At 39.7% G+C, this 16,021-nt stretch overlaps 1 protein-coding gene across 1 annotated transcript; it reads right to left on the minus strand.

Moving 5' to 3' along the window:
* Positions 1 to 4,346: 4,346 nt before the first annotated feature.
* Positions 4,347 to 12,246, minus strand: pmela (premelanosome protein a). The gene is made up of 13 exons (XM_040028927.1): positions 12,128 to 12,246; positions 11,778 to 12,013; positions 10,528 to 10,623; positions 10,296 to 10,442; positions 9,968 to 10,102; positions 8,450 to 8,611; positions 8,056 to 8,340; positions 7,260 to 7,973; positions 6,998 to 7,159; positions 6,589 to 6,691; positions 5,995 to 6,200; positions 5,809 to 5,899; positions 4,347 to 4,935 (listed from the first exon to the last, which is right to left on the minus strand). The coding sequence occupies exons 2-13, from the start codon at positions 11,830 to 11,832 to the stop codon at positions 4,785 to 4,787; spliced, it is 2,307 nt and encodes a 768-aa protein (XP_039884861.1). The 5' UTR covers positions 11,833 to 12,013; positions 12,128 to 12,246; the 3' UTR covers positions 4,347 to 4,784.
* Positions 12,247 to 16,021: the final 3,775 nt, after the last annotated feature.

Below are 16,021 nucleotides of genomic sequence, written 5' to 3' on the forward strand. Positions count from 1 at the left end.
AAATCTAAGTTATAATTGAGGATTACATGATAAGCACACGGCACTGCAACAACTATAAAAAGTATGACTCAGTCTGGCGTAAATATTAAGCATTAAAAGAAGATTTGAGGCAATGCCTTCAGATCTCTCAGCAGTCTCTGTATGTGCCTGTTTGTGTAAAGCAATTTTAAGCGAGGTCTGCAGACAGTCCAGCATAAAGTTGATGTAATACAGAGCATGCTCTGTGTCGACTGGGTGTGGCACTCTTTGTGTCTCCGGTGATGCTCAATACCTCTGATAGAATCATAGCCATTCAAGTGATTACATATGTTACAACACACATGTGACACAGTCTATCATGTTATTTCCTCCTTCTAACACATATACCCACACGCCGTTACAAATAAGTCAACAGCCTTTATTCAAACTCAGTATTTTCTGATTAGATTTAAATTTTGGTTTCCTCTTCCTGAAGGATCATCTGCAGCACCCTGTAGTGTAATTAGTCTAATCTCTTTTTTTTTACATCTTTCATTCACACTCACACAAACGCACTCAGTTTTGCTCTGCACTTCAGATCTGCAGCTACTGCCGAGGCCTGGCTCTCTGTGTAACAAATGGCCTGTTAGCCTTGGCTCTGTAATCTAATCAACCTGCTGTATGATCAGTAATGCTTTCTACTTTCCCTCCCCCTATTTGCACAGAGCTCATCTCACTTTCTATTGTTTCCAGATTCTGCTCCAACCAGCCAGAATGGCTTCTGTCAAAGTTTCTTATCCATCCTGAGACTACCTGCATTTTTACACTAGCTTTAACTGTGTTTATGTGAGGCACATGCACTTATGCCCACATTTAAAAAAACATCATAGTCAGTGATTTTTGGGGGCGACTGTATCAATAATACTAACCACCAGCCAGATGCTGCCATTAGCATTGATCCTTCTGGTTCTCTGAGTATTCCCGAGGGGGCATGCCCTCAATGCTTCTTCTTTGACACTGTCAGGATAGAATATCTTTTCCCATTTCAACCTGCTGAACTCAGTGTGTGCATCGTGTTTCAAATGAAAGCAGATATCACACTCATGTGGAAAAATAGGGAGTAAATATACTGTGCTGAGATTTCATTATCGGGGTGAAGGGAGTTCATGTATTGGGTGTGGTCTGGGATTAGATATCAGATCAAAGTTGAACAGCAGTGATCAGTGATAGCAGCACAGAGCACTACAGCATAAAAACCTAACTTATAGAAACATTTATAAATACGCATTTTTTTGTCATTTTGTCATTTTAATTTCACTTTTAACTTTTATATTTTGCACAGGAAAAAGTCAGAATTTCTGGATGATTCTGTTGAGCTCATTCTCCCTCAGAGTGGTCATGTTACAAGCAATATCTGACTTATAAATGTCCCAAATCAAATATGATAACACTTTTGGAAGTTTCAGGGTGGCAAAAATCAAAATGTGAAGAACTTTCATACAAATCAAGATACGTGTGTAGGTTTAAGAAGTGAAAAATGTAGTTGTGTGAAGAATCTGATAATATCAAATGCCTTCACAACTGGTTAATCAGTAGTTAAAGGTTTAGTTCGTTTTTTAGGTTATTAAACAGAAAGTTGTTGTTGTACTCATACATATACATTGATCGGAGTGTAACTGATGCATTCTTATGAACTGATCCATTAAAAATACATAGGAACAGGTGTTGGTTTCTGGAAACATTAATCTGTTAATGTTATGCCAGCCAGTGTTTGGGTCGAGTGTCCCTTATTGCTCAATTCTAAATACAGTATGATTACATTTTGATATTATGTGAGAATTTATTTGCTAAGTCCAACAATGTTAGCTCTACTTCATAGAAAGTTTAGCCAACAATGGCTAACATTAACAAGTTGACAGCAGGAAAAGTAGCGCTTAATGACAGAAACTTTACGCACATCCTAAACAACTCACTTCACTATTGCTGTCATCACACGGAAGTGAACTACACTGACTCCTTTCACAATGTTTTACAGCCTCTTCCAAAAATATAGAATTCAGTTGACTGCAATCTGCAGTCTACTGACATCTAGTGGTTCAATTTCACACACTGTAACTTTAAAGCAGGCATGAATGTTTGGACTGTTAAAAGGTACAAAAAAGCATTAGAAATGGTTCAAGCAATTCTGAATAAAATAAGATGTGGTAATACTGTGTTGTTTAGGATAACATAATGGATGCTGAACATGTTGTTATGAATGCAAAAGAGTGTGAAAAATATTTTCCATTAATATTTCCCATTAAACTGCTGGATGTGGTGGGCTGCAGCAGTGCTTATCATCATGTCCTTCTTGTAGAAGATTTTGCTGTGCTGAGGATGGATGAAGGAAACTACATCCATTTCTAGATCTGTTGCTAGGGAGTGGTGAGCAATAAAGAGTGTGTTAAATTAATCAGAGCCGTTTGGCTGCCTGGGTGGCGTCACCTCACTGACTCATCTCTGGTTTCACTGTCCGGAATAAAAGTTTGAAGAAGGCCATTAATCTAACAAAGAAAAAATGATATTGGACCTCCTGAATCTTTCAGTGGAGCTGGGTGACAGCACCAAATGTATCTTGCTTTGACTGGGACAAGTGGTGAGATTGTAGCAACAGCTACAATGCTGTGAGGGCTGCGATATATATCATCAGTGAAAAACAATGGCCTCCCAGAAGGGCTATTGGGTCGTGTCTTGGCTGAGTAGCATGTCAGGAATGAATGGAAGTGATTGAACAGGACTGAGAACATGTGACCAGGAGACATGTTAATGGCTGAGCATGATTAATGGCTGCATTTGGTCATTAGTGTAATGGAGCAGCACAGTCGTGAGCAAGCCGTAGGAAGGATATTCATTTGGAATCTTGTTTATGCAATTTAAGTGAGACAGTTAAAGGACATGTGGAGCAGTGCACATATGCACATGCTGCATATGCATATTAACTCTTGGTTTTACAGTGCGCTTTTATGGTCTCAGTGTACAGCAGTAAAACCATTTTTCAGTAAAAACAATAATTAACATTTGAAACAAGAAAACATGTCACTTTAGACTTTGACTCATGAATACGAATAATAATATGAAAGCCACATTCCCCTTGGCTTCCCTTTCACGCCATGTCTTTCTTCTATATAAAGCCTCTTCCATTAAAGATTGCAGCCATGACGTCAGCCTTTTCTCCTTTACTGCAGCGTGTCATACATGAACCTTACTATCACCCTTGCTTTGTTCCTTCGGTGCCTGAGTGTAGCCTGCTGTGTTATAGTAAATCATTTTACTCCAGTGGAGAATGATATTGATAGTAATAATTTTTTCAGTGCACTCAGCTACAGCGTTATTACAACCACAGTACTTCCTGACCACACATTTCATAATGTTGTAGTCCAAACAAGGCATCCTGCGTATTTTGTCATAGATTTTTGAGTGCCATGTATTAGTTTCTACTTAAGAAAACTGCTGTTTGGTGTTGGGGAAAGTACTTTGAGTTGATTTTGCATTGTTTCAGGTACTTTACATGCGAGTACCATTTTCAATCAGGGCTTTTTCTTTCAAGCTTAACAGGATGTTTTTTTAATTGTGTGGATTGTAGATCTGCATATTTAAGAAGCTTCTTATCTTTACACCTGCAGCACGTATTCCAGCTCTTGAGCTATCGTCACTGTAGCTTTCCTGACCTACAGATTAATGTTATCACTTGAATTTGGTAAACTCACCTGCCACAACACACCTGTTCAGCTGCTTTTTACTGCAAATATCATTCAGTCATGTGGTAGCAACTCAGTGCACTTTGCCATGTAGACATGGTCAAGCAAGATGACCTGTAAAGTTCAAACTGAGCACCTGGATGAGGAAGAAAGTTGATTTAAGTGACTTTGAACTTGGCCTGGTTGTTGGTACCAGGTGTCTGAGTATTTCAGAAACTGCTGATCTACTTGGATTTTCAACACAGCCATCTGGTCTGAAAAAGAAAAATATCCAGTGAGCGGCAGGTCTCTGGGTGAAAATGCCTTGTTGATGTCAGAGGTCAGAGGAGAATGGCTATGCTGCTTTGAACCGCAATAGTAACCCAATTACAACCAAGATATACAGAAGAGCATCTGTGAATACACAAAATATCAAATCAGCGCCAGAAGATCAGACGGGTGCCACTGCTGTCAGCCAAGGACAGGAAACTGAAGTTATAATTCTCAAGGACTTAATAAAATTAGATAATAGAAGATTAGAAAAACCTTATTTGGTCCGAGTCCCAAATTCTGCTCATTATTCAGATGGTAAGGTCAAAAGTTGGTATAAACAATCTAAAAGCATCAAGCATCAGTTTCAGAATGACTGAAAAAAATCAGGCAAACAAACAATGGTGATAAAGTTCCATTTTATTAGTTTCAGGGTATCAAATGATGTTCAGTTATACATTTTTTCTCATTTATATTGTAAAGACATTGAATGGAAATGTGCTAGTATTGATTTTCCAATAGGTTTAGTATATGTAGGCCACAAATAAGAGAATATGTTATGACTTCTCTAAACTATCAGGTCCAATTAATACAAATATTATGGATCAAAATAAATATCAGTTTCCACTTCAAATGCTTGAACACCTTAAACACACTTTTACAGTTCCACAGATACTCCTGGTTCCTACATATCTTGTACATGGGGCTTCTTTTCACCTCATTGGTTCTGGTTTAATGGCAGGGAGTTACAGTGTCAGAGACAGTACAGACAGTATTCTGTTTATAGGCGATATGTTAGCAAATATTGTTGATGTTGAGTGCATTTATTAACGACAGTATTCACACAATCCTTCCCTGAAGCAGTGGACGGCTCTCTCCTGGTGACTGTCTACTCAGCAAGTTCCACAAGAGCAAAGGCACTGATGTTACTGCAGAGATGCCTCCATTATTAGCACGGTCTTCTCTCAGCGGCTGGTACTGCTTGAAACGCCTGTTTAGAAAAATTGCACTTACAGCAATATCACTTAGACAATCAACAATCAACATCAATCAGGAGCAAGCTGACAACTGTCTTTTTACACTGTCGCTAACTTGGTTTCCCCCCCTCCAAAACAAAACAGGTGGTGGGTCTGACTGTTAAACTGATTGCTAATTGGCTAACAACTTGTAAACCAGACAGATATTCCTCGTTTTTGGAACATAGTGTAACTAAGATTTACAATTATAGATAATAATTTTATTAAATATGGCATGAGCAAAGAAGCCCATAAACTTGGCAAGAAAGTGTTTGCAGAGGTCAGAACAGGAAACTGTTTTGTCTTTGTGTAACCACAGCTATCGCCATCTGGTGGCCTTCAGAGAGAATGCAGGTTTAAGGCACTTAAGCTTAAACCTGCTGTGGTTTCATTTTTCTGGTTTTATAATGCCTGTGGGCTGCTCTCAGTCTTTGTGTCAAACTCAGCTAACACACCGGGCTGGCTAAGACACTTAATGTAGGAGACAGAGGCCCAAAGTGGGTCGAATCAGTTTTCTTATCTAATTCTTGCAAAGAGAAACTGTAACTTTATAAAATATTGTATGATTCCACTGATGAAGGTAAAATTTATACTGGATGTTGCAATATATGATTTATAATGCAATAAGCAGCCACTTGTGATGTTCCAAAGGAATCTATCCTTGGCCCTTTACTCCACCTATAACTGTTTATGCAATATTTAAAATGTAATATGAATATTCAGTTTTCCTGGTCAGCTTGACATGGCTTTTTAAATTAGGAATGCGTGGTCATTGCATGCATATTGATCTATGATTCCTGCGTAACATGCAAAGAATTGTCGACTGTAAGAATGTTTCCTAAGTTTACCTGTACATCAAACCAATACAGCAGACGACACAGGCGAGAACCATAACACCGAGCACCGTAGCAGCAGTTCCAGCTGGTGAACCACCGGAGGCTGAAAATGAAGCACGTAATGAGAAGAAATGAGAAAAAAAACCTCTGTAAATTAGCTCATTTTAGTTTCTGGTTGTTGTTTTTCCTTTTACTTACCTACTGACACACTGACTCTTGCACTTGCCATGGCAAGACTGACATCATTAGTCAGAGAGACATTAAGGCAGAATACTCCAGAGTCATTGAAGAACTGACGAAGGATCATCTGACAGTCTGGAGAGGGTGAGGCTGCATTACAGATGGTTTGCACCGGCGTGATACAGTCAGCATCAGAGATAACAGTGCAGACCTCACTTGGCAGACTACAGGAAGGAGAGATTGAGGATGCAGAGATGTTGTTTCAAGGAAAAAAAAGATGACTTGATGTATTAACTCGATGTAGATAAACAAAAAAAATAACACATAACAGTATACTATGATAGTTTATGTTTGTTGGACTGTGTTGATACTATAATGTTGTTGTCTGTAAATTTGTACATTGATTCATTAAAGTGGTCGGTTCGAGTTCGACAGGTGTTTGGATCGCATGTGTCTCAAGTTTTAATGAGAAGTCACAATGATTAGAAACTTACCTCACTGAATGTTTTTGGATTGAGTGCAGTGTGAATAGAGATAGTGTTTAAAACTCCAGACTAAACTAAACTTCTATTGATTTAGCTTGTGCAGAGTCTTGATGAATGTTTTACTCACCTTCCCTGACAGGAAATAGTGACGTCCACAGCATTTTGATCCAACGCTGTCTCCAGTGACACAACGTTGGCCACTTGTACAATCTCGACACTTTCGATACCCTCTGCAGGTTTGAAACAGGATGAAAGAGAGATTTTAATATTACTAAAATTCTTTCTGTTAAAGCATTAGTGTCCTGTATATTATAGTATATATATCTGGACATGTGCAGAGGAGGGAAAGTGGACATACTGGGAAAAAGGTGTGGAATATGAGGCTACCAGGCAGAAGGAAAGAGGAAGACCAAAGAGGAGGATCATGGATATAGTGATGGAGGACAAGCAGAGTGTTAGTATGACAAAGGAGGACACTAAGGATAGGGACCCACTGTAAAGGGTGCAGGCTAAAGAAGAAGACTGTTGTGACTTACGAACAACATCGACAGATGTAGCGAGGGAGCCGTAGCGGTAGACCATACAGTCAGCTGTCAGCTCTGGTGCTTGTCGTTTAGCCACAACGAGGGCAACCTGAGCTGGATCTGCTTCCATTTCAATCTGAACTTCACCTTCGGCTGGCGCAGCCTCGTCTTCAACTGCTCGTGGAAAAAAAACAGAGGATTGTGTTAACAGTTCTGGTAGAAGAGGAATTGTTTCCTTTCTTTATGGGTGTTTGAATTTACAGTATGTGCTCACCTGCTGCAGTAGCTGTAACTTCATTCTCAGTTTCTACTGCTTCCACTTCTGCATTAACTACAGCTTCTTCTACAGCTGTGGGTTCAGTGGCAGCAGGCGCAACAACATTATCAGCAGGGGCTTGTGTTTCAGCTAGCGCAACCTCTGCAGCAGCAGTAGCCTCTACAGCTTCAACACCATCTGCAGCTTCTTCCTCTGTAGCTCCGTCTGTGATGGGAGCAACAGTGATGATGTCAGCCACCTCGACTTCTTCTCCTTCTGCAACAGGAGCAACCGAGGCAGCAGCAGCATCAATCACAGCTACATCTTCAGTGGCAACTGTAACCCCTGCAGTATCATCTGCAGCAGCCGTATCAGCATCTGCTGGCTCTTCGGCTCCTGGTGCAACGGTGGCAGCAGGCACCTCTGCATCAGCTGCCTCCTGCTCTACCTCTGCAGCAGGAGCAGCAGTGTTGGCAGCAACAACGGCTGTATCTATTGCTGCAGGGGCCACCGAGGCAACTACCACGACCTCTGTGTCGGCATCAGCAGCCACTTCTCCATCGTCTGTGTTTGCGTCTGCGGGCTGCACAGAAGCAGCCACTGGAGTGGCGTCTGTGGCGACAACATCCACAGCTATTGTATCTCCTCCTTCAACTGGGACAGCAGGGACAGCTGCCTGGCTGGAGGCCATAACAACTACTGCTGGGGCAGCAGAGGCATCAACAGGACCGGCTGAAAGAAAGCACAAAGCTACTGAGCGAAACAGCATACATGTAGAAGGTAAAGAGTAGACTGATGAGTTTTGAGATCTCACCAGCAGTGGGGTTTCCACAGTTATTGGGGATGCTCGCCATCAGAACCACCTGAGGCCTAAAGGTCCCGGCTGCAATGTATGCGTGTGTGACCATGTGCTCCCTGGAGATCAGAGTTCCACTGTTGTCACCAAAGTCCCAAGTGAAGCTGATCTCTGCATTGTTAAGGTACTGGCTGGGATCGTGGATGTTGACGGTAAAGCCAATAGCCTGGTTCTGGATGAAGTTCTGGTCGTTCTGATTTACATCATTGATTTGGGCCAGAGATATGGTAAATGGAACCTGGTCTAATGACGGAGCAAAAAACAAAGAGCTGTCATGATGAGAGCTCTGAAAAGAAAGAAATACAGGATCATTTCCCTCAAATTGGAGCTTAGAGACTGTTTCAGTGGTCACCTGTGATGGTGAAGACTGTAGAGGCATATCCGAGGGGGATAAACCTGTTTCTGCCACGGCAGTGATAGATGACGACTTCCATGTTGTAGGAGCCCAGGGGAATGTTGTCTGTACCAATGGTGAGTGAAGAGGACGGTCCATCTGCCACCTGCCAGTAACGCCCTAAAACACAGTCACATTAGGGTGATTTAGAGGACAGTAGCACAATAATCAGTGAAGCCTGACATACAGGGTGGGGTCGAGGTGATGCTCGCCACATAATCTGCTCATGATGAACATGGAAAAATGGGAAGCACTTGGTCCGAAATATCTCTTGTTTCAAATAGTGTTAATATCACAACATCAATTTTGTTTTAATGAAAAGATTTAAGCAACTTATTTTTCATGACCTGACTGATACAGATGAGATAAAGAATAGTCCCATACAGTGAAGATTTAATTTTTTACATCTATTAGTAATCATTTATACTTTCTAGCTATCACCTTCATCCCAAAGTTGTGAAAATCTTTGTTTACAACAGTTAAAAATAAAGTTAAGCACAACAAACATTTAAGTAGCTCAAACAAGCAGGTATTATATGAGGTATATGACTGAATATGGTTTCACAACTCCATACACAGTTCCGTGTATGGAGTTGTGAAACCATGCAATGGTTGTGTAGCAGGCAGAGAGAGGACTCAAATGTAGGACTCTGCAGACAGACGTCAACTCACTGGCAAATGGCAGATATAACTAAAAGTAAAAATGTAAAGTTGGAGCAAGCCAACTGAAAAAAGCTAGGATGAAACAGTATAGTACTAGAATATAAATCACTTCATAAACCAGCGAAACCCCAAACACTGGTTCATCAACCCAGGAACCATGACACAGTTTCTTGAAAATTGCTTAAAACTTTCTGTTTTCATAGTAAAAGTTGCTGCATCTGTTCTTACTCTAACCATATGGAATCACATTATGCCATTTTTTTGTTTATTAAATTTTTCTCCCAAGTTTTGCTAATCAGAAAAAAAAGATAATAAAGATTCTGGGATACTGCAGCCTCGTCATTATGGACGGGCCCCGGGGGTCTGATAAAGTCCCTGTGCCCCCTCAGCAGAGTTCTGCTGATAGACTTCGACTGTAAGTTAAGTTAGCAAAAAAAAAACCCAAAACATATTGCTATAAGTTATTGCAGTGCGAGGAGGACACTGAGCAGATGGATGGAGGTCAGACTTTGGGATGTACCCCTTATGTTTCTTTGAAACTTCAAGCATGACCGTACTCAAAATTTCCAAAACGAGTCAATGTGTTGACGTTATTCCACGCTTACACTCAACAGTTCAACTGTGTGATGAATTCACTGAAGCGCTCTGGCACCCGAGGACCTAAGAAGTATATTTATGCACTTTTATAGCTGTGGCTACATCTCCTTATGAGTCTACTGTGCATATTTGGTTGATCCCTGTGCCCCTCTGTCAGAGTTGGTAGCCCGGCCAGTTCATTCGGTCTTTTGCAGAGGCTGTGTAGTTGTAACTTACCCCATGTTTTCCACACAAACACATAGTGGGGCTTCCCGTTCTGGCTCCTGTTGAAAGGTGTGCCATCGGGGAAAACTCCAGTCCAATCAGTGTCCCGGTCTGGATACACAGCCTGACCCTCCTCATACTGTTTACCTGACACAGACAGTAACCATTAATCAAACATGCAGCAGGAAGACATATCTGGTACATTACAACTATAAGACTTTAGTTTAACTATTGAAAAAACTACAAAATTGGTTCTGCAAAAGTTAAGTTGCTAATATTACATCTCTAGTACTGGCTAATGCCTCTACTTTAAACCCCCCTTGGTAAGAAGGTTTCCTACCATCGACGGTGCAGTTATTTGCCCAGACCACCTCTCCTCCTGGGAGCACCGTCTGGTTTGATGGGAAATTCAGATTAATAGTGAAGCCTGCTTTTGCTCCAGTCAGGGTGGGGGCATCATTCTTGAGAGCGAAGGTTACGTTACCACCTGAAAAATAACATGTCTTGTGAGTTAGCATCTTATGATCTTAGTTTTTTTTTTCTTTAATGAAAAGAAAAATCAGTGAGCTCACCCAACCAGCAGTTTCTGAATCTTTGGTCTCCATCACTCCACACCGGGTACATGCGGGAGTTCCATGATCGATAACGAGTGAAGTGACTTCTCTGCCCTGTAAGAATTCATTGAAACTCTTTAGAAAAAAAATAGCACCATGCACCAAGTGTTATTCTGCCAGCTCCCACAACTTTAATTATGCCCATTAAATGCAGATACACATTCAGCTCAACATTGTAATCAAGTTAAACTTTTACATTGTAGACATAATTCTAAGTATGTGTATATTTGTCAAGATAAGGTGCAGTCTGCTCATGATTCTTGGTATTGTTAAGGTGGAGGGGTGTCAGGGTTCTTGGCAGTGTGAGTCACAGGACCTGCAATCCCCCTCAATCCCTTTCATGTGACTATCAGCTGAGCAGCAACATCAGTAATACCAGTGAGAGGAATGAGGGCTCCCAGACACTGACTCACTGCCCTTTTCTCCCAGATAGTGATGTGTTAGTGAATATGAAAAAGACACTCTGATATCTTTTTTAGATATCAAAGCCTAAAATATACCCACTGTGACATGATTAATGATTTTCAGAACTTAGAAGATAAAAATACCATTTTAGACTTTATAAATCACCTTTGAAATCCTAGAAGTCTAAAGTCATTAATCAAAATTGGCATAAAACATAGTGTAATGGTATGAAATTGGACTGTGAAAATGTGTTTCGGGCACCTCCTTTTAACAGAGTGGAGAGTGTGCTGGCATGAAACAAGCGTTAAATAGCTATCCAAAGAAAAGCTAAGCTTAAACAAGCTTGTAATCGGTGGGCATGAAGAAATGCGTTGATTTACTTCAGTCACAGTAATCCAGAGTAATCACTTTGCCTCTGCTGGTACAAAGTTCATGCATCACACATAGCAAATCACCCTGTCTTAACACGAATTCATATTTAGCTCCCCAAATACTGTATTTTTTATCCCATCAGGTGAATGATATTTTTTTATTTATTTGTAGTTTTCCTATTTTTCTCTTTCATAAAAGTGGGCAATGAAATCAGTATAATCCTGCAGGCTAAAAAAACAACAACATTAAAAAGGTGCTTTTAAAAGCCATTACCCTTTTTACCTCCTTATATGATCTTTTCTAAGAGTAAATATCAACGAAGTTACTTTTTTCTTGTTCAGAGGTATACCTTTAGAAGAAAGAGTTATAAAACACACATTAAACAACAATTTGGTGTTTGTTCTTGTCTGTAATTTTGGATGTATACTCACTGGTTGCAGATATTGTAGTAGCAAATGCTAAAACAAGCAGCACCAAAGTTTTCATCGTGTGTTTGGTTTTCTCTCCTCTCTGAGCCCTGATCCTCGCCCTGCAGTCCTGATCCCCAACTCAACTCCCAGAGACTTAACAAAAGTCTCCTTACCCTCTTTAAGAAGGGCCTGGACCTCAATTACCATAAAGTTTCTTCTACCCTCTGACATCACTCTGCAAATTGGCACCTCCCCCTCTTTAGGAAGAGTAAGTTGAGTTTTATTAGCTTCAGTTGTATTTGGCAAAACTGTGACTTTTATTCATAACTTTTACTATTGATAAAGTTGTATTATTACATTTTTAATCTTACCTGAGCTAGCTGGTTTATTTCCTTTGAACTGTTGTCATTGGAGAGCTTCATGTTAGCCATATTTCATCAGCTTTTTTTTCAGATTCTGCTTGTTAGTGTCAGAAATCTCCAGAACTCAAGAAACTGTACAGAGAACATATTTGTGGATAAAGTGCATGTTAATAATTCACATCCTTAATAAGTGCATACTGGAAAAATCAATGGATCCTGTCTGGACATTGTAAATACAAATGTTTGCAATACTTGTTTCAGGATGGAGTGTGGAGAGCTGTGTTCAAAGCTCGATGCATGTCTGTGTTTGACATATGACCTTACAGTTATGTGGGTATGGGCATCACAAGATGAGTGTGTGGACTGCAGATCAATAGCATCCTTTTATTTCCTCTGTATCCCGGTGTTCACCTCGGGCTGCTGCAGCTCAGAGAATCTGCAGCATAGATGACACACCCAAGCTCAGATCTCAAACGGTGCAGAGTTTCATGCAGCAGAGGATCGCAAATACTTTGGCAGAAATGGCGTTATTCTGGAAATAATAATTTTCTCAGCAAATATAAGTCAAACATTAGTCAAAGTCAAAGTCAAAGTCAACTTTATTTGTCAATTCTGCCACATGTACAGGACATACAGAGAATAGAAATTTCGTTACTCTCAAACCCTAGATGAAATAGCAAGTGAACATTTAAATATAAGAGAGTGATTAAAAAATGCAAATAAAATAATTAAAAAGTAAAAATTTAAATAAATACAATACAAATTAACAAGAAAGCTATGCAATATACAATATACAATATTCAAGTAAGGGTAAATGACATTGAGTGTAAACCAGGCAGAGTAGTGCAAATAGGCAAATAGTGCAAATGGAGATCTAGTAATATACGGTAAGAGATAGTAAAAAAGTTAAAAGTTCATTCTGAAGGACATCTTACTGTAATACCTAGCTCCAACACTGGGAGCTGTTGTGTGAAAATACTGTTAAGTACACCAAATTATAAGTTCAGCTTTGCCTGTGATCATTTCCAGGAAGACTCTTGTATGGAGACTGGGCTGCTCAGCTGCTGCTGATTTGTTTGGATCTGTGTGTTGTGGCCACTTGAGCTGTTGAAGTGATGCAGTGGTTTCCTCCCACAGTTAAAAGATAGAAACTAATATCTCACAGGCATGTTGTTTGCAATTTTGAAATCAGAAGATATTAAAGTAATTAACAAGGCTATGGTGGATTTCATTTGGGCAGGAAGAAAATCCAAAATTAAATTGGAGACACTACAGTTACCGAAAGATCTGGGCGGGTGGGGAGTGCCAAACAGGAAATTACGTTCTCTCAATACAAGCCAGGATTCTCTCTTCCTGGATACATGAACATTCTGATCTGGCATGGCTAAATATTGAGGAAGTATTATGTAAACCATCCTCGCCTGTTAACTTTCCAGGGAAACGCCTTAATGACTTACCTCACGTAATAAAGCATAACCCACTGATATATAATGCTATGTGGACGTGGGGAAAACTGAGAACACTTTTTAGCAGTAGTCTTCCGTTTAATATTTTGTCAACGCTTATAAATAATCCAGACCTTCTGCCGCAAAACAAAGGATCAAGCTTTGTGGGATGGCATAAAGTAGGTGTAAAGAGGTTTTATGACCTCTTTAAACATGGTCAGTTTAAATCCTTTGAATCCCTGAAGTCCCAGTATTCTAGGTCAAATACTGAGTTTTATAAGTGTTTGCAATTGAGAAATTATATGTTAAAAAATGCTAAATCATTACAAATCTCAACAGCCTCTTTTCGGTTGGAGAAATTTATACTGGTTAATAGGGAGCATAAACATTTTGTATCAAAGTTTTATCATCATTGATGTTATGACTCTGATCAGGCTGGGACATTATATTGATGCTCCCGAATTTTTGTGGACAAATGGAGGAAACCACTGGATGTAAAGCATAAGGCCCGAGGGCCAGAATCGACCTGTCAAACACTCCAATCCGTCTCACCTGATGGCTTAGGATATTGTGAAGGAAGGCATAACTTTTGGACTTTTAACTATATTTTCACAAGTTTTACAGCTTTTCCTACTGATAAAGAATTTGATGGCAAGACTTAAAACAGTTGGGACATGGGGGAAAAAAGGCTGGAAAAGTAAGTGTTACTAAAAAGAAACAGCTGGAGGAAAATTTTGCAGCTAATTAGTTTAACTGCCAACAAATCAGTTACATGATTGGGTATAAAAAAGAGCATCTTGGAGTTGCAGAAGGGAAGAGGAAAAAAGTAAGCTTGAGGCCAAAAATCAGCACCACTGCATTAACAACATGATTCTGTCATGGAAATGACTGCAGGAGCTCAGGAACACTTCCAGAACTCATTATCTGTGAAGACATGGTCCAGAAATGCTGCCGTCGTCTCTGGGATAAAGATCATTTAAAATTTACTGAAGCAAAATTTCAAACTGTTCTGCAGTCAGAGGAATCAAGATTTGGAAAATCTCTGGACTAAAGAGGAGAAAGTTTTTTTTTCAGTTTAAACAATTTAATGTTTTCAGTTTTAATTGAAAATAAAACGTGAGTTTATTAGATCTGCAAATTTTCTAAATTTGTTTTTATTTTCATTTTTTACAGCTTCCCGACTGAGGTTGTGTTTCAGAAAACTGTTAAAGAGGAGGAAAAACACTTTTCAGACTAATTTTTTACTTATTACACACAAAATTCCTTCAGGTATAACAAGTAACATGTTAAATCAGTAAGAAGGTAAAGTGTAAAGTGACTGCTTTTTTTTTTATTATCCCCACTTTCTAATTTTCTATTTTCAGTTGTTTTATTAATTGTTTGTTTGGCTTTTTTGTTTTCTTATTTCCACTTTGTGTAGATAAATTCTTATACTTTATACAGAGTCATACGGAGTCATTTTGACAGTGACTGGTGGCTTTCCCAGTAATGTTCTCTCATGCCCGTGAGACTATTCAGGCTGCACTACATGTGACCCCTCATGCGCTACTCAACAGAGTTCAGGAGGAGAAAACGGCCTCACAAGGAGCACCTGACTTAACATACCACATACCACAAATAGGCTTATTTAGCCTCCACTTTTTATTATCTTAATAAATTTGTTCCTGGGTTTCAGGGAATTTATGGAATTAACACAGAACCTTGTTTTGTGAAATCTGATCATTTTCTGCACAAATTATTTGACATTATAAATATTTCTCATTTGCACTTAATAACAAGGCCAGTAAAGCCTGGAATCCTCAAAAACTATTTCAGCACAATCAATATAGAGCGTGTCAACAAAACTGAAGTCAAACAGTCACACAGGCTTCTCTTTTCACGCACTATTAGAAACCGAGGGATGTGATTTAGAACTGACCCCAAACCAGATCAATAAAGCCATCTGGTATATGAAAAGTACCAGACTAGACAGTCAAATCAGTTCATGACCACAGCAGCCATCAGTAGTCATTCGGTGTGTTCAAATGGCTTAAAACAAACTCTCCTCATTTTTTTTCATCGTTTGTATTTTTCTACTAGACACAAAAAGAAGATTTGCCTGAAGAGAAACCACAAACCAAGGTAAACACGTACAGCACAACTACTTCTACAAACACAAAGCTTCCACTGATACATGATGGAGCAGAACAATCAGCAGGCTAATCTGCTGTACGCAGGACCTGCGCCAAGGCTGCTTATGATTCACCATCAGATTATTCAGGCTGTGGGAGATCTCCTGACAGGAAACTTGCTTCCTAATTACCTCTGTCCACACAGATTATGAAACCAACTCCTCTAAACTGCAGGGAGAACAGGGAAAATCTGAATCCTCCTCCTGACAGAAAAATATTCAGACAAGTTACATGCGTCACTTTCTGTGGATCAGTCGTAATTTTACTGATCATTGATCATCTACAGG

This window comes from Simochromis diagramma, unplaced genomic scaffold (assembly GCF_900408965.1).
Source record: "Simochromis diagramma unplaced genomic scaffold, fSimDia1.1 OVJJ01000483.1, whole genome shotgun sequence".
Lineage (NCBI taxonomy): Eukaryota > Metazoa > Chordata > Actinopteri > Cichliformes > Cichlidae > Simochromis > Simochromis diagramma.

Bases quoted from the DNA above. Each gene is read 5' to 3' on its own strand.
- pmela (XM_040028927.1), bottom strand. From the start codon at position 11,832: ATGAAAACTTTGGTGCTGCTTGTTTTAGCATTTGCTACTACAATATCT. The intron at 7,974-8,055 runs GTGAGATCTCAA...GCTTTCTTTCAG, and splicing joins CTGTGGAAACCCCACTGCTG to CCGGTCCTGTTGATGCCTCT. The intron at 4,936-5,808 runs GTAAACTTAGGA...TTTTCTAAACAG, and splicing joins TGTATTGGTTTGATGTACAG to GCGTTTCAAGCAGTACCAGC.